Genomic DNA, 22,143 nt, shown 5'->3' on the forward strand with positions numbered 1-22,143 from the left:
AGGATTTTGAACGCATCCATGACAAGATTTCTTTTTATCATGATTTCTTTATCCAATCGTTACATTAAAATAAAATTTAAAGAAATAAAAAATTTAAATGATTTTTAGAAAATCCTTTGCGAGCGAATTAAGATACACCTTGTACCAAATTTGATATTTTATTGATGATATGTTTGTCGAACATGCACAAAAAACCAATATCGACAATATGTTGCATATGATGTATATGTTTATTATATTTTTATTTTTATGGTTCTTTTATATCATTCATATATAAAGATATAAATTTATTGACAAAATATTAAATATATTATAATATTATTGACAAAATATATATTTTTATGTATTATCTTGATAGATGAAAAAATTGTTTATAAGTGAGAAATTTGTACAAAGGGGAAAAGGAAAAGAAGAAATAGAATAAGAAGAATACATTCGATGTCAATTTTCGACAATTTCTTTCACTTTATGACGAGATTGATTTTATTATAATTAAAAATATATAAATTTTAATTTACTAACGCGACGTACATAATACAAGAAAAAAATAAGAACAAGAAAATAAAGAAGTATTGTTTGTTATTGTTAGTGTCATGTATAAAATTCATATATTCAAGGTAAAAGATTTTATTTGCAAATACATAACAATATCTGTTGAAATATTGAAATTAATTTCAAGGAGTGAGCCGTTTGGGATCACGAGGGAACATAGACACCTTACGAATATTGTCCAAGCCGAGGTACAGCATCACAACGCGTTCCATGCCTATACCGCCGCCAGCATGCGGCGGGCAGCCATATCTAAAAGCGTCGATATACGACTTGATTTTCTCGATATCTGAAACAAAGAATTTGATTATTAATCGAATAATTTATATATATATATATAGCAAAAAGTTAGTTTATTAATAATATATTGAATATAAAATATCAGGAAACAAATGAAAAGAATAAGGCTAATAAGAGCTAAATACAATAAATGCACTTATATTGTGTAAAAATTGTCTTTAACAATAATAACGTTTAACAATAATAACGTCGGTCCTTCATGTTATAATTACCCTAATGTATTATTCATTTAAATATTGAAGATGGTTCAAAGAAAGGATGGTCCAAAAAAAGAATCAAAACGTTCATTATTATTAAAGAGACTGTTTACACAATATAAGTATTTCATTTATTGCAATCGACTCTTATTCTTTCCAGACTTTTAATATTCAATATATATCAGAATCTTTTTTTTTTACTTGTAAACGTTTATTCACACAATTGCATTTTGAGAAAATCTTGAAAATTCAGATTCTATGCAGATTTTAAGAATTCCTTGGATTTTAGTAATTTTTTATCGAAAGAATTTAAAATCGAATCAAAATAAAATTATAATTATATATAATATATATAACATATATATACTTTTAATCAAAAGAGAAAAAAATGTAGAAATTATAAATTAACAGACAAAATTTGCGAAAATATCTTGATTTGAATTTGGTGCGATTCAGATCTACTTAAATAATGCTCACAACATTTCACAAAAAGTCTTTATAAAAAAGTTTCTCTTACCAATTCCATGATGCTTAGCTCGTTCAGTCAGAAAATCTGGATCGTGGATGCGTTGCGCGCCAGATATAATCTCCTCACCTCGCATAAACATGTCGTACGAGTTGGACACTTTCTACAATGCAAGATCAATAATAATTTTTAAAGAGAATATTATCATAGAATATATCATATATATACATATATCATAGAATACTTTACAGGATTGTTTGGATCTGGCATCGTATAAAAAGGTCTCACAGCAAGAGGATACTTGTCCAAAATATAAAAATCTGTATCATACTGAAAATAATATATTTATGATATTAAAAATTAAAACTGCATAAATATAATCATAATAATTTAACGAAATGTTCCGTTAAAGATTCATTATTTTAACTATGTCGAGTTTTGTTGGTTTGAAATTTTTCAAAATCTTACTTTGATTTTAACGAGTTTTCCTAAGAGTTTTTCGTCTGGTGTCGACAGATCATCTTCTTCGCCAAGAGTTACGCCGGCTTCTGCTAATAATTCGATCGCTTGTGGATATTCCAATTTTAAAGCTGGTTCAAGAAATTTGAAAGGCTCCACGGGATACTGTTGAGCGACTGCCGCTATATCGTCTGCATAGCTATTTAATTTCCAAATCAATGAATATCATCAGAGTCAAAAACTATTATACTATTATGAAAAAAAGAGAGAGTAAGAAATATAAATATATATTACTAACTTGTCACGTAAACCTTTAAAAAGTTCAGTGAACATTTGTCCAATAGTGTCTACTACCTCATGATAGTGATACTTAAAGGCCATTTCTAAATCAAGGCCTACAAATTCTGTCAAATGTCTGTGCGTATTAGAATCTTCCGCTCTGAAAACTAATCACATTTTTTTAGCGGCTACCAATAATTTTCTTATTTCTATTGGATAATATACCTGCTCCAACAGTAAAAACTTTGTCAAAATCAGCAGCAATAGCCATCTGCTTGTATAATTGCGGTGATTGAGCCAGATAAGCATTATTTTTAAAATAAGACACTGTAAAGACATTTGCTCCACCCTCACTGGCTGCAGAAATGATTTTAGGAGTGTGTATCTCGACAAAACCCTGAAAAGAAAATAAATTAAAACGAAATGTCTTGATGAAATTGAGCATCATTATACTCACTTTTTTAGTCAGAATGTCTCTAAATAGTTTACAAACGGCAGCTTCCACCCTGAAAATCGCTTGGTTTGCTGGAGTACGCAAATCTAACACTCTGTTATCCAGCCTAGTATCTTGATTCACTCGAATGTTCAATGCTGTCTCATCTGCCTCGCTGATCGGTCTCGCAGCGTCTTCTATCTGTAAAGGAAGCTGTGGCTTGGCAGCGCTTATTACAAATACTTCTTCTATGTGAACTTCCACATCTTCTTGCGAGCATGACTCGATTTTCGATGGTACAGGCTTCACTATAGCTTTAACATCGATTATGGATTCTTTGGTGATACTGAAAATAAAACAGAGAAATACCATTTTAAAATTATAAATAATGTATATAGTTAAAGTCCAATTAACTTCATAAAAATTTTCAGAATTTATATACTTGGAAATAAATTTAATCATTTGTTTGCTGATTTTTTCATTCACAGCAGCTAATCCCTGCACTGTATATGATTGCTGTCTTAATACAATGAAGCATTGCTTGCCTGCATAACAAACATAAGATTGAAGTTTTATTTGCAAATAATTAATATTTTTTATAAAATGTAGCATTATTCACCTTTGGCACGGCTAGTATGTAAGCGACCTCTTATCCAAACTATCTGATTCTCCAGATCTTTATTCAGATTCTTGATTGCTGTAAACTTCCTATCTTCGAATTTTTCCTTACTTTGAATCATGTCCATTTGACCATATTTTCCTACAGATACATCTTCAACTTCATTTGTAGATTCTTGCTGGGACTGCTGCAGAATGTACATAATGCAATATTTATTTCTTTTATTAGTTTTTCCAATTAAATTTATTATATTTAATTAATAAAAAAACTGGAAAGTTAATTTTCTTTATGAATTGGTAATATTATTCTTATATAAATAGTGAACTTACATTTTGATCTTTTCTTTCAGCCTTTTTTGCTGCTTTCTGCATCTCCTTTTGTTGCTTTCTCAGGGCTTTTTTAGATATCTCATCTCTTCATAATGAAATAACATAAAATATTATTATAAATATTATTTAAAATATTGGATATATATATATATTGGTGTTAATTGCTGGCATAATTATAAGAATATCCATATAACATGTGTAAATATAGGTATGATCATAATCATTATATTAATATGTATTAATTAATATAAAATATCTAATATAGTTTATAATTTTAAAAATATAAAACAAAACTTGTGTTTAACTAATTTATTGATGGATATTTAATTAGGTATATAATTATACTACATATGTCACATATGTTCAAATAAAATGTAGACTTTCAAAACACGAACAGTTCGACTTTATACTTCAAATGAACATATGCCATATATAAATAAATTGATTATCATATGATAACAATATTTAATTTTTACCTTGTAGAAGAACATTCCTCTGGTTTATCCTCAACCATCTGCGAAAAGATGATGCAATAGAGTAGCAATAGAGATTATATCATCTTATCAATTACCGTTTAAAATATTTCAGCAATTGCAAGAGTTGCAAGCTTAATAATTTATTTTATTTCTAAATTCAAAAAATATATGTATCAATATAATAATATTATTAAAAGTATAGATACAATAATAATATTATCTAATTATGATTCTTTAAATTATACCACTAATATACATACATATATATAATTAATAAGCAGTAAAAGATTGCATAAAAGATTGCACGATATAACTTTGTCAATATATGAGAATAAATAGAATGTTAAAATAAGTATTACATTGCCTTATTATTATTAATATTAAATAATTGAATTAAAAATTAATATAAATATCTGCGCTCCAACTACCGCGCGTTGGCTCTTATGCCATTTTCTTTTTAATTTTTTAAAAATTAATAATTATGAAATTATAGTCTGAGATAATCATAATTATAATAAGACCAAGACAAACAATATTAAACAACAAAAATGAATAATTTGATTTCAATATTATGTAATATATAAAGAATATATATAATTACATGTATTTTTTTTAATATATAGTAGGGCATAATTTTAGAGGTTAGAATATATTAATATAAATTTGAATAAAATAAATTCGAAACTTAGTGAAAATATTGGGAAAATAAATAAAAGTAATACATATGTATACGTACTTTGATTCTTTAATAAATTATTATTCTTCCAAAAATTCTAAACCCGCAGATCACTTGTCTACCAGCTGGCACCACTATTCACAAAAATGCAGCGCTGACACAGGGATCACATGCCTGACCTAGGGTACTTTCCGATTCACGCATGATGCGCATGAAGTGACAGAAAATGTATAATATGCGTGACATGAACTATACATTTTGCTGCATTGAACCTAAACATGTGCTGTCGATGACAGTTGATGATGGTCGTGATTTAATATCGTTTTTTGTTTTGTTTTTTATTGGCCGTGTTCCGAAATTACTGCCAGTACTGCAAATTCTATAGTGCACGTTACGTATATTATATATTTTCAGTGCTGGCAGTAAACTGGCAGTAATTTCGGAACACGGCCATCGTGTCTTTCGTGCTGTTTCTTTATTTTTTCATATTTATACGATTTTTTCTCATTCTAATCTCAACGCTTCAACTTCACGCATTTCTATTGAAATCGTATATCTTTTATAATTTAAAAATTTAATCCGCCCTTTCGTTCTTAAAATCGAATATAAAATTTAACAATTTCATTTACCAAAGAATAAGAATAAAATGTGTATTTTAAATTTTATTTTAAATAGATTTTCAATGACTGTCATCTGCTAATATCATATATTAAAATATTTCAAAGTCTAGTTCTCTTACATTATTACTTGTTCCGCATATTTTGTCCCATTTATTATTTAAATATTGATATTTCTATTCTTAAAGCGCTACAATTGTAATCTCGTCAGTATTATAGTGATTTCAGTGATTTGGACTGAAATAAATAGTTCATTCAAAATATGTTTCAATTTCTTTCAAGTATTTCTTGTGATGAATGATCCATTTGTTTCAGTTTTTATACCTTGTTTTTAACTTTTTTTCCTTGAATATAAATTCCATTTTAAATATGACAAAATATACAAAAAAGTGCAATAAAAATTAATGATTTATGATTATAGATATTTTTTATCTATTTATCATCACTAATTATTTAAATATAGACAATAAGACAGTATTCTTCAACAGGAGGAAAGGAAAGTTTGTGTTGTTGGGTGGAAATGTGCTCGCTTCGCAAAATCTCTCTTATCGTCACGGTTTTATAAGCTTAACACCATCATCTGCCGATTCCAGTAGGAGAGACGAAGGAATCCTGCTTGCTTTATGTGGTTGAGCTTCGATGCCAAGCTTTTCGGTATTTAACAATGCCCGATGGGAACTGGTATTTAAACTCCGGATGGCACAATCAGCTGCCTCATCCCAGCTCTTCCAGCTCACTCCTTTGTGACCTGAAAAAGCCAGCATGGGCGTCTACGCGTAAGCAACTAATCTATGTATAACTTATGCAACTCAAGCTCGAAGAATGTACAAATTATTAAATAACTCCTGAAATATGATGTTATAATCTTTAATTTATTCTATCCAGCTTGAATAAATTTCTTTTTGTGTGCCCATATTTTGTTACATTTATTGTAATATGGCTGCTTCTTGTATGAAATAACATTTCCACACAAGGTTTTATGTAAATTTTAAATTGCCAAAATCTCCTCAAATATCTGTGAATTGATAATATATATTTTTTAAGTTATATATTATACTTTTGATCCATTATTATATAAATTGTTCAATATATCTTAAAATGTTCATTTTCTTAAAAAAAAAATTTCGTGTTTTATCTCATGAATAAAATTAATTTAAAATATATACATAATAAATAAATATAAAATGATTTAAAACAATACAATAATAAAATGAGCAGATATCTGCGAGCGAGCAAATGATCAAAAGGACGGCGAGGAGGAGAGCACATTGTAATGAATATATAACATGTATAATGTATAATCTGTGAGTTTTCAGAAAACATGACGATCTCTTATTCACAATATAATTGTACATAACAGCTACTCATTTTTTAGATTTAATTAGAAAATTAATTGAAACTCAAAGAAAGAGAAATAAAAAAGAATGACGCGCGACTTTGATGATTTTTACTTCTTACTTTTCAGCTTATCTGAACCCTCATCGAAAGTGGGATCTTGAATATTCAGCATCAAGCTATTGCCACTGAGGAACACTCTGTTTTGGGAATTAGCAATCTGAAATAAATTTCTCCGTTTTAGCAATTTATACACACAAATTTTATATAATATTATTAAATCTTGATTTTTATATCAGCTATTTTACACACCTTAAAATCTGAGCAATTTTTTACTGTAAATTAGCAACATTATATGAAAATACTTACTGTACGCGAAATGTTCTGTGCAGCTCGTATTTTACGCAATTTCAAATATCCAGGATTCTGGCTAACAGCTAAACCAAGGTACACTGTATTAAGGAAAACATATATTAAAGCTTTTGAAGAAATTTCTGCATTGTATAATATACAGATTATTTACAAATTATTAATTTAATTCTTCTCAAATTAATAATATAATTGGAAGTTTTAATCATTTGCTATAAAAATCACGAAAAAAGAAAAAAACAAGACAATTGAAACTATATCTTTCAATTTATAACTAATCACCCCTCTTCCTTTCTTGAACTTATCAATTAATAAAGAACACAATTGATTATATTATTATATATTATTATAAATTAGGTAAGAAAACTATTTTTGTAAAGGATATCATTTTGGCTGCTTCTGCCTCTCCCTCAGCTTGTACAATTTTTTGTTGTCGTTCCTGTTTAGCTCTTTCTACTACAAAAGCAGCACGTTGGGCTTCTTGCTGTGCTACCTGTTTGGCCTCGACTGCAGCAGTGTATTCTTTGCCAAAACTAAGCTCAGTTATCGAGACGTCATCCAGAACAATATTAAAATCTCGAGCTCGTTCTGTCAATTCCTTGCGTACCATATTAGACACTTGTTGTCTTTGCGTTATCAATTGCGAAGCGTTAAATTTGGCGACAACAGACTTTAACACTTCATTACAGATGCTTGGCAACACCTGGATTGATTTTTACTAATTAATTTTCATATAACTTAGTCATTAATCTTCATATAATTCCATATTAACTAACTTTTATCATAAATTAAAGATTAATTTTCAGATACAATTTACCTTTGTAAATTAAAATAAATGTAACTTATTTTGTATCATTAAAACTTTATGTTTATAATCAAATTTGGACCTTCTCATCGTAATCGAGACCCAGTTGTCGATACATAGCTGGCAATGTGCTAGCATCAGGACGAGAGAGAACACGTAGAGAAATGTTGACCATCTGCAGATCCTTGGATCCTGTAGGTGACGAGATTTTCCTAGGTCTGCTCCTAATGTCGTAAATTATCGGATAATGGAACCATGGAATACGAAAGTGCAGGCCCTCGGTCATGATATCCTTTTGAATGCCACCCAGTCGAGAAAATATGATCGCTCTATGACCGGCCTCAACTGCAAAGTCGATTAAATTTGCATTTAAGGACATCATTCATCCAAGACGATAATAACTCTGGAGAGAAGTAACGTGTAATTCTCGCAAAAAAGTTGAAGTTAACCTGTGTACATAGACTTGGAGACGCTGTAGGCTGCAACACCGGCTGCAGCGAGGAATTTGACGCTCATGGGTACCCCATTCGTGCCTTTGCCGAAGCGCGAGGCCATCTCACTAAATTTGTTTTGCGCCATTTCGGGAAATTATACCGTAAAATCGGCGGTACCGACGACGACCCGGCAAAAGGATCGCGAAGAGATATCAAGGACACGCGACACGGGAAGGTATGGCGTTGTATTGCGCATGCGTCATAAAAATCACTAGATCGCATAGGGAACTTTCCAGTCAAGAAAGGACAGATAGACGCGATTGGCTGTCGAATAGGGAGTTTCTAAAGTTCCTAGAATTTTTCTACTTGACAGCCAATCGTGCGACGTCGTGTTTATTGCTGGACTTTCCCCATAGAAATCTGGTGGACAGCATTTTTGGGAGTCACATCTCGTCTATTTATTCCATCCTTTGTGGTCAACAGGGTTTGTTGTGATCGGTTATTATGGTCAATTACAAGGATGGATTTATTGTATAATGTCAACAGGAGGAGCTCCTCCAAGCTTTTTTCTAATCAAGAATGGTACGATGATTTAAAATATATCTTTGATATATTTTTCTCATAAAACCACATATTTAATATGATTCTAAGATATAAAGAATGAGTGTGTGTTTGTATATACAAATTAATTTAGATTAATTTATATATATTATGTAATTAATTTTGTCAATTGTTTCTATATTTTATTGAATGTGACATCTTTGGAAATATATCTGTGCTTATCGTTTTATATTTTGCGTTCTTTTCAGAATTTAAAAAATATCAACATTTTATTACAGTTTGACATTGATATTATTTTTGCAGTTTGTACAATGGGCAGTCTTTATGTTCCTTATCCAGTCGAAATATAGTGGCATTTACTACAATGACAGAGTTAGATGATAGTAGTGGCAAAACTCGGGGTTGCCACGTTTATGTAGCAGACTTGAATATGCCATGGCATGCTCATAAGTAAACATTCAATTTTCGAATATCTTCTTTATCTGATAAAGAACCAATATTTTTATTTCAAATTTTTTTATTTAATAGATTGTCTCAAATCGAGCTAAAACTACAAATCTTATGTTTTTAGAATCTTGTCGAATAAGCATAATATTACTGCATTGGAATGGGATTTACCTGGTGACAAATTGGTAATGGCAGATACAGCTGGAAATGTACAGTTGTGGATGTTTAAGGATCATATCTTAAATGACTGGGTGTTAATAGGCTCTACATATTTCCCTGGTGAACATATATTAGGTGCTGCATGGTTCCATAATGGTAAAAAGGTATTTAGATGATCAATAATTAATTATTAATAACTTGACATTGACAATGGACAACTTAATATATTGGATAAGAAAATTTTAACAAATTTTGATATGACTATAACTATAACAAAAATTGACATTAATTGTTGTTATTTTACACAGTATTGTTAAAAATATATTTAAACTGTTCAATCTATATAATCTTAAGCGAAAGATATACTTTTATTCTCTATATAATTCATTGATTCTTCAGACAGGACTAGTAACGGAGAAGAAGGACAACATCCATTATAGTGAGAAATTTAATCATCTGTTGTTTGCACCTTCAGTGAGGCAATTTGGGGGCAGAGCCGCTGAAGGTGTGCTGGTAGTATCGACAACGGGAATGGTCGGTGCGATCATGATTACAAAGGATCTTCAAAATTCGATTTGTTATTCAACAGAGAGTCTTGGCAATACAAGACATAGGATAACTGCGGTCGACTTGTGCTATGGAAAAAGTATTTTTCATCATATGTATAGAATTATCTACAAATACAAACAAATATTTGCAAAAATTTTCTTTGTAAATTTCAGACGGCCACTTTCTCGTCGCAGTTAGCAGTGGTAGCATCTGTTTGCCAATAAGATGCTACAGAGTGTTGGTCCGCAAAAATGACGATAAATGTACTATCACCTCCCAGGCTCTACCGAGTTTTTTTTTGCAGGATGGAGCGCCCAAAGATAATTCGTGTAAGATTATTCTCTATTTAAAATTGTTTAAGTGTTTAGAGCACGTTATGTAAATAGTTTATCATTTTATGACTATATTTTTTTTTATAGGTACAATCGTGACACATTTAAAATTTGTGGTCAGAGAAGACGCAGATTCCTTGGTTATCGCGGCAAATGGCGAGAACGGCGGATTTGTAGAAGTGTGGGAGTTACGAGAAAAGTCACAACCGGTTCACAAATTGTTCCAGCCAAAAAGTCTGGAACCTTTCAAGACAGTTGCAAGTATTCAATTATTTATCACGAGCTTTCATATTATTTTTATTCTATATTTCTTTATTTTTTACTATTTTATCTGTTGCATTGCTTTGCATCTGATTCTATACAGAAGAATGAAAATATGAAGTAAAAGAGCAATGCAAAAGAAAAAAATTTACCGAATAAATATTATGTGTTTCAATCATCACTTCTATTATGGATATATTTTTAATATCGTTTCCATAGGTGTGGCAATATCAATCGCAGTACCGCTGCCAATCGCCAGTTACGGCGATAGCGACTACGAAATTATCTATAGTGACAACATTACCTCCTCCGAGTTATGTGATAATAGCATTGGCAGATTCATCAGTGCATTGTCTAAATCGTCTGGATTGTCTTAAGGAAGTAGCGTTTTCGTCCCTGAATACAGGCTGGCGTCAAGATGAACCTAGTAACAAGTATTTCAAGAGTTCAGTGTCTATTGCTCATATGGATCTGTCATGGTTGGGATGCGTGCTTCTTGCATGTGATACTCATGGCAATTTGTATCTTTACAAATTGTTGCCAGATGGTACTGCAGGTGTAATATCAAATTTTCTTTATTCTTGTTAATTCATGTGATATATTTCCAAAAGAATTGCAAAGTATGCTTTAGTGTTCTGTATTGAAAATAATTTACATTATTTACATTATTTATAGGTACATCAATGTCAATGAGCTATGCCTGTACATTGTTGGAGTATTGTCTGGTAACAGGACTGGATTGGTTAGATATACTTTTATGCTTGAGATCATCTATGATTGAGGCGCTATGTGAGAGATTGGATGTCTCTTTCAATAGACAATCACAGTCCACTCAACAATATCACTATATTCAATTTCTATGTATCAAGACATCCTTGTACAGGTAAAATCGAAAACTTTCATAAACAATTAGGAAGATTTATAAAATTAGGAAAAAATCTTTTAAAATTATTGAAACTTTTTCTAAATCATTTTCTAAATTGAATTTGAAGGTAAAAATGTCTCAAGCATACAATTTGAGTTATTTTTAATAATCACTCAAAGTACAAATACAAAAAATTTTATTTCAAATTATAAAATATTGTTTGCAATTAATATTTTCAGAATGCTTGGAACAATATCAGGACAGAATAAGGCAGCAGACTTGTCATCATTACTGATGATACATTCAGTAGCTACTGCATTCAAGTCTCTGTTGAGGCCATCAGATTTGATATCCTATGACAAAGGTCCGGCAGAGAATTTAACTGCAGTGATAACAGATGTCATTACTGATAATACTGATAATATTGATAAGGTAATTGCATTCCGAATATTTTTAAAATTTTTTCTTATATATTATATTTTTGCTTAGTCCTGATAAATCCAAAAATACAGACATTTGATAATACATAATTAATAAATGATAATTTACTAATGATAGATATAATTATAAAATAAGAATAAAATTTTTTAAAAAATTAATAAAATAAAATTTTTTTAGTTCAATTATTTTTTAATATTATCTTTTAGGTATTATCAATTTATTTACCCGATCCTAAAGAATTTACAGTGGAGCCGAGCACGTTACAATCGTTGCAGCAACTTATTCAATGGGTTGCTGATTTAGCTTTAAATTTGCTGGCTAGATTGCCTGAACAAAGGATGCAAGTAAAGACTGGTGGCGTAAGTATTTTCTATCAATCTATTTATATTATTTCTATATATTATATTAATTTTGAATGTCTATTTTTTATAGCGATGTTACAATCTTTAAGAATAGATAATATTGTAAAAAAAAATCTCATGTGAATTTAAATGCATTTTTGCAGATCATATATTTTTTTATTTACAGTATGAACTTCTTAAAGATCATAAAGCCTTGAATACTGTTCGGGAACTACTGGTCATCATACGCATTTGGGGATTGCTTCGCCCATCGTGTCTTCCAGTATTTCTTCGTAGTACAGATAATTTAGATGTTTTGGCCTTACTATTTTGCTTGTTATCAAAATTAGTTCAACCTAATGGAGATCCACAACAACAGCAACAAGTGGATGATGGTTTAATTGGTATGTTTGCTAATTTTCTGGAATTTTACATATTTCTGAGCAGCAAGATATTTATTTACTGTAATACAAAATGTTTTTAATTATTCCACTGCATAAAGAAAAATAAGATTGATATTTTAGCACAACTTAAAGTAATTGTTCATAGTAATTGTTCATAGTACTAATATAATAATCAAGTTAAAAATAAAACTCAAAATAAAAATTCTTTTTTAATTATAGATAGATTTTATCTTAAGTTAATAAGTTGATAATTTTTAAAATTCTTTTTATTAAAAAATTAAGTCAATTTAGTCTATGCTCTTGCAATACAGAAACACATTTGATGCAAATTGAATTCTTTGCTACTTGGTTACTATAAGTTGTGGTCAGGAAGTTTGATAAAACAACCACATCCTGAATCATAAGAATAATTCAAAATGGACAAACTTAGTATATCAGTATATCAATTAAACTGTTCACATCAGTATAACAGTTACAATATAATTATTGCACAGTAATATTACAATAACTGAAAAGTATAATTACAAATAATGCAATTAATAACTTATTCAATACAATTAGTATGCACTTCTCTCTTTAAAAAAAAGAGCAGCAATAGAATGTGATATATAGCCTTATCTAAGAAGAATACTTATACAGAAGAAAGAAATTTATCAGCAAGGTACAATGACTACTAAACTTGCAATGAAGCATAAAGACTCTCTTGCCTTGAAGGAAAACAAAGTGTTTTGTGAAGAAAAGAACGAAATTTATGAACAATCCAAGTGGAAGAAATGCAAGCATCTATCGTTTCCTTGGTTAATCTTGAGTGTATTTCTGATATATTGGTTCATCTTGTGTCCTCTAATTTGGGCCATATGCTATGCACCTAAACACTGGCCTTCATATTGGCCCTTTCTGTTCTGGACAGTCGCATTTATAATCTGGATCATGATCATGTGTGGATTAATAATCTTTCGAAAGAGTTTACTGTCTAAACAAAATCCTGAAATCAATATAATCCCGAAATATGGTACGGATAATGTAGAGAAATCTTTAAACATCTATCAAATATCATCCAAGGATACAAAATCTGTCGAGACAGAGAAATGGAATAATTCGCACGATCCAGAATCTAAAAAGAATAATCGAGAAAATTTTCTCAAGAAAGATCTGCCGCCTTTGGTGATACACAAACAAATATCTGGTGAAAATATCGAAAATATCGGAGTCGTCGTTGAAAAGGATGAGGAAGCCCACTTAGACATTGCTAGTAACTATGTTGAGAAAAGTCCCTTACAAGATTATCTCAAGCTGGTGACAGTATTATCTCCGGATGAGGTAAAATCTCCAGAAACGCCGATGTCGCCAAGAGAGCTGTTTTTTATCGATTTAATTCGCGAAGCGGAGAAAGCTGAGAACGCGAAATCGCTGGAAACAAAACCGCTGCATTTCTTCTCAAGTGAAACAACTGAGGATAATATGAAGAATGTGGAAAATGCAAAGGAAGAAAAGAATATAAGAGATGTAAAAAATGAAAAGGATACATCAAAACGTGAATCGAGTTATTTTATAGCAGATGTGGAGAGTCCAGTTACTGAGAAAACAGAGGTTTTCCTTCAGATTGATTCGTGTGCAGATGAACAATTGGAAAAACCAATGTTAATATTACATTCCAATGAGACAAATTCGTCAAAAACTTTTATTTCACAAGATAATTAAATTATTAAATTAAGTTAATTACTAAAAACAATTAACTATGATAATTAATTAACAAAAATGAGAAATATAATTTAAGTTGAGACTTGAAATTGATTTGAGATTGAAGTAAAGATATTGTTAATAAATAAATAAATAAATAAATATATAAATAGAGTATAAATATATTACAAGTAAAGAACACTATATATAAAATTATACAAATAAGATATTACAATAAGTGCTTTTTTTAACTTGTTCCTATCTACTTTCTATCTCTCTTTCCTCCTTACAAAAGTTATATTTAATATTATACATATCAGTGCACATTGTACACACACACACATACACACAATTATTTATATATATAAATAAGGTGCATATTCTTTGACTTAAATTTGAAATTGACATTTTAATTATCTGAATGCTGAAAATTTTGACAATAAAATAAATTTTTTTTTCAGATGAATGCTGTTTGCTACCGAACCAAATCATGATTCCACAATTACATCAAGGAAACAGCATAACTGCTATAGTATCACCAATTTTATTTTCTCAAAATCTTCCATTACAGGTAAGAGAATTGTAAATCTTTTAATTATTTCCAAAATAAAAAGAATATACTGATAATATTATTTTGAAAAATATTGAAACTTCTCTCTTCTATTATTGTATTTATACAATACATATATTACATTTGCTATCATTCTGTTACAATTCACGAGTGCAGTTAGAATATGGAGTGGAACCTGAGCAATTAGTTTTTACGCCTGAAATGAATCCCGTTGAAGGTTGCATGCACAGTGGACAGATTGTAGACACGATACGACACTTATATTTAGGAAAACAACCGCTTTTAGTGAAGCAATGCACGAGGTATTATTCATTGATTAATAATCATAAAAATTAAATGGTTCTGTATTATAGCATGATTAATAACTTTATATATATTTTTGTCAGATGCGGCGGTAAAGCACAAGTACAGAATATGACAAGGACAGCTGCGATTAGAGCCTGGGACCAAAGATGGACACGAGCCTGTCGATGCGGTGGCATTTGGCGAATTCACAAAGCCTGCTGATGAAGGCCGTTTAAGAATCTCTATTATAGAGTTAATAATTTCAATATATATGCAAAAATATTGATTCAAATAATTCCTAAATTGAAAATTATCAGTTTATCAGAAATGATTTATTTGTTGAATTATATGTGAATTATATTCTGTGCTCTTGCAGGAATTATCTTTTCTTATAATATCATCAATGAAAAAATTATAATATTTGCTTTTTTCAATGTGAATCAAAATAGAAAATGCAAAAACAAGGTAAAATTAATTAAATAAAAATTACATGAATTATTTTATTAAATATCAAAGAAAAAAAAAATTAAAGAGAGAAAGAGAGAAAATAAAGCAGAAATCAATGTTTAAAAGTTAAATTGATTCACATTATTTATATGTAAACATTTTATATATATATATATATATATATATATGTGTGTGTGTGTGTGTGTGTGTGTGTGTGTATATAATACGTGAGTTGTAAATATTTAAAATTAATAATAAATATTAGATGGAAAATTATTCACATGATTTAAATGAGATTATTTTATTCCAAATCTTGATACATCTGATGACTATAAAGAAATAATAGAGGAATGTGTTAATACGCAAATAAGAATTTCTGATATCCTGATATTATTAAAGTTGCAGGCAAATATTTCAATGACTTTCTCCTTTCTTGCCAGATACTCTTTTAAATTCTCCCATATTTGTGGTCGAAATTGGCGAGCCAATTATGACTAAGTGGTCGATTCTTGTTGTCTCTGAACCATTCTGATTATCTACCACAAATATTTGAAGATTCTGCACATTTTGGAACTTGACATAGCGTAGTGGAATGGGATTTCCTTCCTCGAGATCCTTGGCCGACAACCTGTGTCAAAAAGTTATGTATTGATCTTTTATCTTTTCTTTAAAAACATTATAAATAAGACTCTACTTTAATGTTATATTCACAGTCGCTGAATTAAAAATACAGGAATATGGTCTCGAAATTCTCGAGTATCCGATTATTTCGGATAATATATAGTTATTTGTATAAAATTCAAAATAATGTTACCCAAGTAATATCCATGAATTTAGATAATATAAAGTCCAGATATGAAAATAAATCGATTTATATGGATTTATAGTAAAAAATGGATATTCAGATAATATTAATTAACCCATTTAAATCATTAGTCTTAATTTAAAGCTTACGTTAGATCTTGGACACTCGTATTAGAATTCGCCATCTCGAAATCGATCGTTCTGGGCTGATTGATAAACAATTTGATATTTTTCGGTCCGTTCTCTGCAGTCGTTTTAATCTTGAGAGAATGAACTTTAACGGGTTGCGAAAATGCAATAGATATTATTAGTTGCTCATCCTCGTCGCTCTGAAGGTATCCACTGTCCGAATTCAAACACTGAGGAAAAGTATGATAATCCGACTCGTTTAGGCACTCGCATTGCTGTTTCATTATAAAACTGGACAAGTCCATCTGAAAGACAATCAAAATCTACAATAAATTGTATGTATTATATTAATAAAAAAATAAATAAAATGAATTTTAATTAAAAAAAAAAGGAATAAAATAAGATTAATTTCAATGGACTTAGCAAGCAGGAATTCAAAATTTTTTTTTTGGTAAAGTTTATTTTGATAAGTTTAGATTCCAATATGTGTCAAAGTATCTACATATATTTATTTTTAACAATAAAATAAAATTGAGAAAAAGAAGAAACAGCAAACTACTTTAAGAAAAATTTGTAAGCAATGTAATTTGTTAACCTTCCAAGCATTTAATTTTATAGAACTTTATAAGTAAACAATAATTTTATTAATACAGTATTTCATACATGGCATACTATTAAAAAATAGTATTTTTTTAATTTAACGAATAACCAAAATATTTTTATATTTTTAGTTTTCTTGAGAGAGATCTAATTTCACATAAAACCTTTTTTTGCCTGTTAATTTTCTAAAGTTATTAAGTCATTTATATTTTTAATCTTTAATTCATCTTCTTCTCTCTCTTTTCTCTTATATAAAATTGTTAAATAACATAGTATTACTAGTTAACATTTACACACAATCAATTTTTTATTATTTATTTCAATTAAGACATTTAAGTGGAATCAATTAGATGAAGGTTATTAAATAATAACAAGTAAGCAAGTATCAAAGTTGTATTATTTCCAGTATAAAATCACATACATTATTTACATTAACACAATATTTGATATATTTATATTATAATATAACAGCAAATATTTCAATTGTATATGTAAGATTATATAGAAGGTATTTTAAGAACTTTAATTAATTCTAAGAATTATTCAAATTATTTATTCTAGAAATTATTTAAATTCTTGGTGGAAAAGATGCCATTAATGTCATAGAAATGTTGACACTTTGATATTTGCAACTTGCATAATTAAAAAATTCAGTTACACTGTTTTATACATTAGAGTAATGGTCCCATATAAAAAAATCTAAATTTAACTTTTTCAACATCTTATACAAAATTGTTTCAATAAATCTTTTTGTGTTGTTTCAACAAATTCATAATAAAATAATATGTGTAAAAAGATTTTTGAATTTTTGCCAAACATACATATGTATATATATGTATGTATGTATGTATATATCTATATTTTAAGTGTTTTGCCATTGGCAATAATAATTTCTATTTAACTAGACTATTTGAATAGAAATTATTGTTGCGGCAATGGTAAGGTACTGATAAAATATAGATTTATTAATCTGAAAATACTAAGGAACTCTGGCAAATAAAGCTTTAAAAATACCCAAATAGATAAAATTTTCTTTGCATAATTTATTGAGACAATTATGATGATATTCTATGTACAAGTTAAGATTTTAATGGAATTTAAGTAATTTAAGTAGTTGAATGCATTTTTCTACTTTTAATTTACAGTGCAATCTTGGTTTTTGTTGATATTTTATTGTATTCTAGTAATAGTTCACTTACAGCATTGCATGCTGCAAGTTCTATATCTAATTTAATAGTTTTTCCAAAAATTTAACAAATTTGTAGAAGATATTTTGCAATATTTGTATTTGACAGATCTCATCTTTTAATAGCTAAATAGCTAAGTAGCTAAGTAGCTAACTTTTCATTGATACTTATTCCAATAGTACAGAATCACAGCGAGGAAGATCATTCCAAAGATGTGGTAATAGACATTATCGATGTTTCGTACATGACCAGACAGAGAATCCCCGACGGTGTCGTCCGTGTCATCGGAGTCACCGCTACCGTAGAACTGCTGGATCTTCGATTCTAGTCCTACTGGATCTGCGCCCTGGCATTGACCAAGCTTTGCGCGTTTGCGGTAAAAAATGAAAGTGGGCATCGCACGTACATCTTGTACCGAAGCTGTGTCTGCACATTTGTCCACGTCTACTTTCAGAAATACAGCTTTGGGGTACTTCAGCGACAGTTGCTCAAATACTGGAGCGATTCTTTGACAAGGTCCACACCTGCACAGTCGCAGACCAAGCAAGATATCACATTAATCATCGTAATATTGAATTAACTTCTTACAAAAAATATAAAATATATACAACATAATAATCAGTATGTAAAGTGTACTTAAAGAAATTTGATTAATTTATTAAGAAGCAAAGTGAAGTTAATTATCTCGCTTGAGTAAAATGGAAAATATAGAGATACTTCTTTTTTCTATCAAAGAAATAAATATATATTTTATTTCATTTTAAATGGAGAAAATGCAGAGATCTGACTGAAATGAATAGATCTGTCATAATCGTGGGAGGGGATTATTTAATAACATTCTTACTTTTTTCTTAACAGTTCGCATTCTACTTTTAATAGATCTTTCATCGAGACCAGAAAATAACAACTCTCGAATCGATCAAAGCGATCGTTAAAATCTGTATTCCCAAATAAATATGGAATTCAATAAAATTGAAACGAGATGAATAAGTAAGAAAGAACGTGTAGCCTCAAGAGATGCTTACCAACTCGCAGTGAAATCCACGACGACGAGCTTTTGCCCGGCACTGGCCAATTCGCCGTGAAAATGACGGTCGTCGTTAATTATCCGTACCGCTCCCATGTTTTGATTAATTGCTTAATTAAATTAAATCCACGACACTACTAATCACATGCACTTCCACGGCAACTAACCGCAATACGATTAAGAAATGACTGGCAGTTTCCTGGTTATTGCTGGTGCGACAGGAGCGCCAAGAATACAGAATCCAATGAGCAGATTCGATCTCAGAGAGAAATGTCATGCGACGAAGACGAATATAGCATCACTAAATAATTACAAAAATACCAATAAACCTTCTGAGAAAATAAAATAAAATAAATTTAAATAGAGAAAAATAAAGTAAATATATATGATATTAAAATCATAATTATCGATCATAAGTAAATTTGAAACATTGGTATCGACATTGTCGACATTAGATAAAAACAACGCATCAACGAGATAAATATATATATGTATGTATATATTGTATAATTTACTCAATTTACTGAAAAATATAAATATGTTTTAAAAAATATATAAAATTTATACTATGCGATAGTATAGGTTTAATTATATTGCGATATTTTACGATATTTAAGGGCGAAGTGTATTATTATTCTGTATAAGCTATAAATATTTACATTACTCAAAATAATTGGAGAATAACTTTTTCAAGATACTTACGTCTTTAGAAAACAAATATTATACTAAATATACAGGGTGATTCTGAACAAACGTTTGTCTTTAAAATATCAAATTCTTGAATGAATTCTAAGACGATTTTTCCTCTTGCAAAATTTTGCCCGGAGCTTAGTTTTTAAACTATAAAGGAAAATAGTTAACTACTTACGGAACGAGTACAAGAGGTAGGCAGGGACGGCGCGATATAAGCGATTACGTGGGGCACTCGCCGCGATCAGCTGATTGCTATACGCGATGACTGTAACAATCAGTGTGTGTGTGAGAATGTGTACGCACACACACACACACACACTGATTGTTACAGTCATCGCGTATAGCAATCAGCTGATCGCGGCGAGTGCCCCACGTAATCGCCTATATCGCGCCGTCCCTGCCTACCTCTTGTACTCGTTCCGTAAGTAGTTAACTATTTTCCTTTATAGTTTAAAAACTAAGCTCCGGGCAAAATTTTGCAAGAGGAAAAATCGTCTTAGAATTCATTCAAGAATTTGATATTTTAAAGACAAACGTTTGTTCAGAATCACCCTGTATAATACTTCGATTTTTCTTGATTTAAATTTTGTTAAATTTGATCTCTTGATTGTGCTTTGAGCAGTACATATATATATATATATATATATATATACAGGGTGACCCATTTTAACTTAGGCAGCCAAATAACTCGAAAAATAAGCAAGATAGAGAAAAATGTTTTAGACAAAAGTTGTATGGTTTCGAGGGGGCCATAAGATGGTATCATTGGTTTGACCTTGAAGAGTCATTTGAAGGTCACGTGAAGGTCACTTCAATTTTTTTAAATGGAACATCCTATATATTTTTGTACATTCTTGTAGCTCATCTCGAGAGCTTTCCAAAACACTATAATTAAGTACATTTTCGTTAAGTACTTTTTGAGTTATGAGGCTTGAAATAATTTCTTAATTTTACATAAACCGTAAAATATCTTGTAAAATATTCATTTTTCGATTACCTTACCTTAATAGTTTTATGTACAAAATAATGAGAGGAATCAATTGGTGTAAAGAAAACACATAGTTGTTTCGAAGAAAAAATATGTAATTTGCAATTAACAATTCCATATTTTTTCTTAAAAACAACTATGTGTTTTCTTTACACCAATTGATTCCTCTCATTATTTTGTACATAAAAGTATTAAGGTAAGATAATCGAAAAATGAATATTTTACAAGATATTTTACGGTTTATGTAAAATTAAGAAATTATTTCAAGCATCATAACTCAAAAAGTACTTAACGAAAATGTACTTAATTATAGTGTTTTGGAAAGCTCTCGAAATAAGCTACAAGAATGTACAAAAATATATAGGGTATTCCATTTAAAAAAATTGAAGTGACCTTCACGTGACCTTCAAATGACTCTTCAAGGTCAAACCAATGATACCATCTTATGGCCCCCTCGAAACCATACAACTTTTGTCTAAAACATTTTTCTCTATCTTGCTTATTTTTCGAGTTATTTGGCTGCCTAAGTTAAAATGGGTCACCCTGTATATATATATATATATATATATATATATATATATATATATATATATATATATAAAACTAAGCTTTTTTTATAGATTTAATTAATCGAATTATTTTGAGAGAGACCTAATTAATGATTTGAAACAAACATTATTATTACTGTTAGTCCCGAATAATAATTAAATCTGTTTTATGATTGCAGAATACTTTGGATAGACAGAATTGTGAAAATATTCATCGACATTCTCTTCGTATGGATAATATGGATTCGATATATGAACATATATATTGATTATTCTATGAAAGATAATTTGGCTTCATAGACGACTGTGGTCATATTGAAATATAATCTAGATCATTAGTAGGTTTATAAATAACTGTATAAAAATTGATTTCTGTAATATCTAACTTATTTCTATATTAGTATAATTTCGCCTTTTAACTATTGTATTATTGAAGAAATAAAATCAAATATATCTTTTCTTTTTGGTGGTAAGAAGAAAA

General features: G+C 29.5%; 5 protein-coding genes and 1 long non-coding RNA gene across 8 annotated transcripts; 3 read left to right on the forward strand and 3 right to left on the reverse strand.

The window, feature by feature from the left end:
- Positions 1-611: 611 nt before the first annotated feature.
- Asprs (aspartyl-tRNA synthetase) lies at positions 612-5,125 on the reverse strand. 2 transcript variants are annotated; one of them, XM_083092716.1, is made up of 12 exons: positions 4,844-5,125; positions 4,108-4,145; positions 3,632-3,716; positions 3,303-3,486; positions 3,126-3,228; positions 2,708-3,029; positions 2,476-2,647; positions 2,270-2,417; positions 1,981-2,170; positions 1,762-1,842; positions 1,564-1,675; positions 612-838 (listed from the first exon to the last, which is right to left on the reverse strand). In XM_083092716.1, the coding sequence occupies exons 2-12, from the start codon at positions 4,143-4,145 to the stop codon at positions 675-677; spliced, it is 1,599 nt and encodes a 532-aa protein (XP_082948842.1). In that variant the 5' UTR covers positions 4,844-5,125; the 3' UTR covers positions 612-674. The 2 variants fall into 2 exon arrangements, with proteins under 2 accessions (XP_082948842.1, XP_082948841.1); XM_083092715.1 differs by having other exon boundaries at positions 3,303-3,489; positions 4,844-5,123.
- Positions 5,126-5,430: 305 nt separating this feature from the next.
- Phb2 (prohibitin 2) lies at positions 5,431-8,570 on the reverse strand. Of its 2 annotated transcripts, none has more exons than XM_083092717.1 (6): positions 8,359-8,570; positions 7,992-8,254; positions 7,490-7,807; positions 7,105-7,182; positions 6,859-6,955; positions 5,431-6,148 (listed from the first exon to the last, which is right to left on the reverse strand). In XM_083092717.1, exons 1-6 carry the CDS (start codon positions 8,486-8,488, stop codon positions 5,952-5,954), a joined length of 1,083 nt encoding a protein of 360 aa, XP_082948843.1. In that variant the 5' UTR covers positions 8,489-8,570; the 3' UTR covers positions 5,431-5,951. The 2 variants fall into 2 exon arrangements, with proteins under 2 accessions (XP_082948843.1, XP_082948844.1); XM_083092718.1 differs by lacking the exon at positions 5,431-6,148 and adding an exon at positions 6,252-6,415.
- Positions 8,571-8,819: 249 nt separating this feature from the next.
- Med16 (mediator complex subunit 16) lies at positions 8,820-16,764 on the forward strand. The gene is made up of 15 exons (XM_083092720.1): positions 8,820-8,925; positions 9,208-9,354; positions 9,476-9,674; positions 9,910-10,156; positions 10,233-10,388; positions 10,479-10,648; positions 10,872-11,208; positions 11,328-11,535; positions 11,757-11,949; positions 12,165-12,317; positions 12,487-12,703; positions 14,845-14,954; positions 15,111-15,256; positions 15,341-15,491; positions 16,127-16,764. The coding sequence occupies exons 1-14, from the start codon at positions 8,864-8,866 to the stop codon at positions 15,459-15,461; spliced, it is 2,466 nt and encodes an 821-aa protein (XP_082948846.1). The 5' UTR covers positions 8,820-8,863; the 3' UTR covers positions 15,462-15,491; positions 16,127-16,764.
- On the forward strand, positions 12,998-14,828 carry LOC145967777 (uncharacterized). Its single transcript, XM_083092721.1, has one exon. It carries the CDS (start codon positions 13,370-13,372, stop codon positions 14,402-14,404), a length of 1,035 nt encoding a protein of 344 aa, XP_082948847.1. The 5' UTR covers positions 12,998-13,369; the 3' UTR covers positions 14,405-14,828.
- On the reverse strand, positions 15,972-19,736 carry Txl (Thioredoxin-like). The gene is made up of 4 exons (XM_083092722.1): positions 19,432-19,736; positions 18,651-18,930; positions 16,641-16,924; positions 15,972-16,314 (listed from the first exon to the last, which is right to left on the reverse strand). Exons 1-4 carry the CDS (start codon positions 19,527-19,529, stop codon positions 16,101-16,103), a joined length of 876 nt encoding a protein of 291 aa, XP_082948848.1. The 5' UTR covers positions 19,530-19,736; the 3' UTR covers positions 15,972-16,100.
- Positions 18,464-21,950, forward strand: LOC145967779 (uncharacterized). Its single transcript, XR_014437556.1, has 3 exons — positions 18,464-18,971; positions 19,286-19,924; positions 21,842-21,950. It is a non-coding gene; the product is annotated as an uncharacterized LOC145967779 (long non-coding RNA).
- The last annotated feature ends 193 nt before the right edge of the window (positions 21,951-22,143 follow it).

The sequence above is a fragment of the Camponotus vicinus genome, unplaced genomic scaffold (assembly GCF_025532165.1).
Source record: "Camponotus vicinus isolate PSW18456_S1 unplaced genomic scaffold, iyCamVici1.0 SCAF_3, whole genome shotgun sequence".
Classification (NCBI taxonomy): domain Eukaryota; kingdom Metazoa; phylum Arthropoda; class Insecta; order Hymenoptera; family Formicidae; genus Camponotus; species Camponotus vicinus.

Coding starts and splice junctions, on each gene's coding strand:
- Asprs (XM_083092715.1), bottom strand. CDS start 4,145: ATGGTTGAGGATAAACCAGAGGAATGTTCTTCTACAAG. Junction 3,490..3,631: donor CTGAAAGAAAAGATCAAAAT/GTAAGTTCACTA, acceptor TACATTCTGCAG/CAGTCCCAGCAAGAATCTAC. Junction 2,648..2,707: donor GAGACATTCTGACTAAAAAA/GTGAGTATAATG, acceptor TTTTCTTTTCAG/GGTTTTGTCGAGATACACAC.
- Phb2 (XM_083092717.1), bottom strand. CDS start 8,488: ATGGCGCAAAACAAATTTAGTGAGATGGCCTCGCGCTTCGGCAAAGGC. Junction 8,255..8,358: donor CTCCAAGTCTATGTACACAG/GTTAACTTCAAC, acceptor TCGACTTTGCAG/TTGAGGCCGGTCATAGAGCG. Junction 6,956..7,104: donor CACAGAACATTTCGCGTACA/GTAAGTATTTTC, acceptor AATTTATTTCAG/ATTGCTAATTCCCAAAACAG.
- Med16 (XM_083092720.1), top strand. CDS start 8,864: ATGGATTTATTGTATAATGTCAACAGGAGGAGCTCCTCCAAGCTTTTT. Junction 10,157..10,232: donor CGACTTGTGCTATGGAAAAA/GTATTTTTCATC, acceptor TGTAAATTTCAG/ACGGCCACTTTCTCGTCGCA. Junction 15,257..15,340: donor TTAGTGAAGCAATGCACGAG/GTATTATTCATT, acceptor TATTTTTGTCAG/ATGCGGCGGTAAAGCACAAG.
- LOC145967777 (XM_083092721.1), top strand. CDS start 13,370: ATGACTACTAAACTTGCAATGAAGCATAAAGACTCTCTTGCCTTGAAG.
- Txl (XM_083092722.1), bottom strand. CDS start 19,529: ATGGGAGCGGTACGGATAATTAACGACGACCGTCATTTTCACGGCGAA. Junction 18,931..19,431: donor GTGGATTTCACTGCGAGTTG/GTAAGCATCTCT, acceptor GCGACTGTGCAG/GTGTGGACCTTGTCAAAGAA. Junction 16,315..16,640: donor ACGAGTGTCCAAGATCTAAC/GTAAGCTTTAAA, acceptor TTTTTGACACAG/GTTGTCGGCCAAGGATCTCG.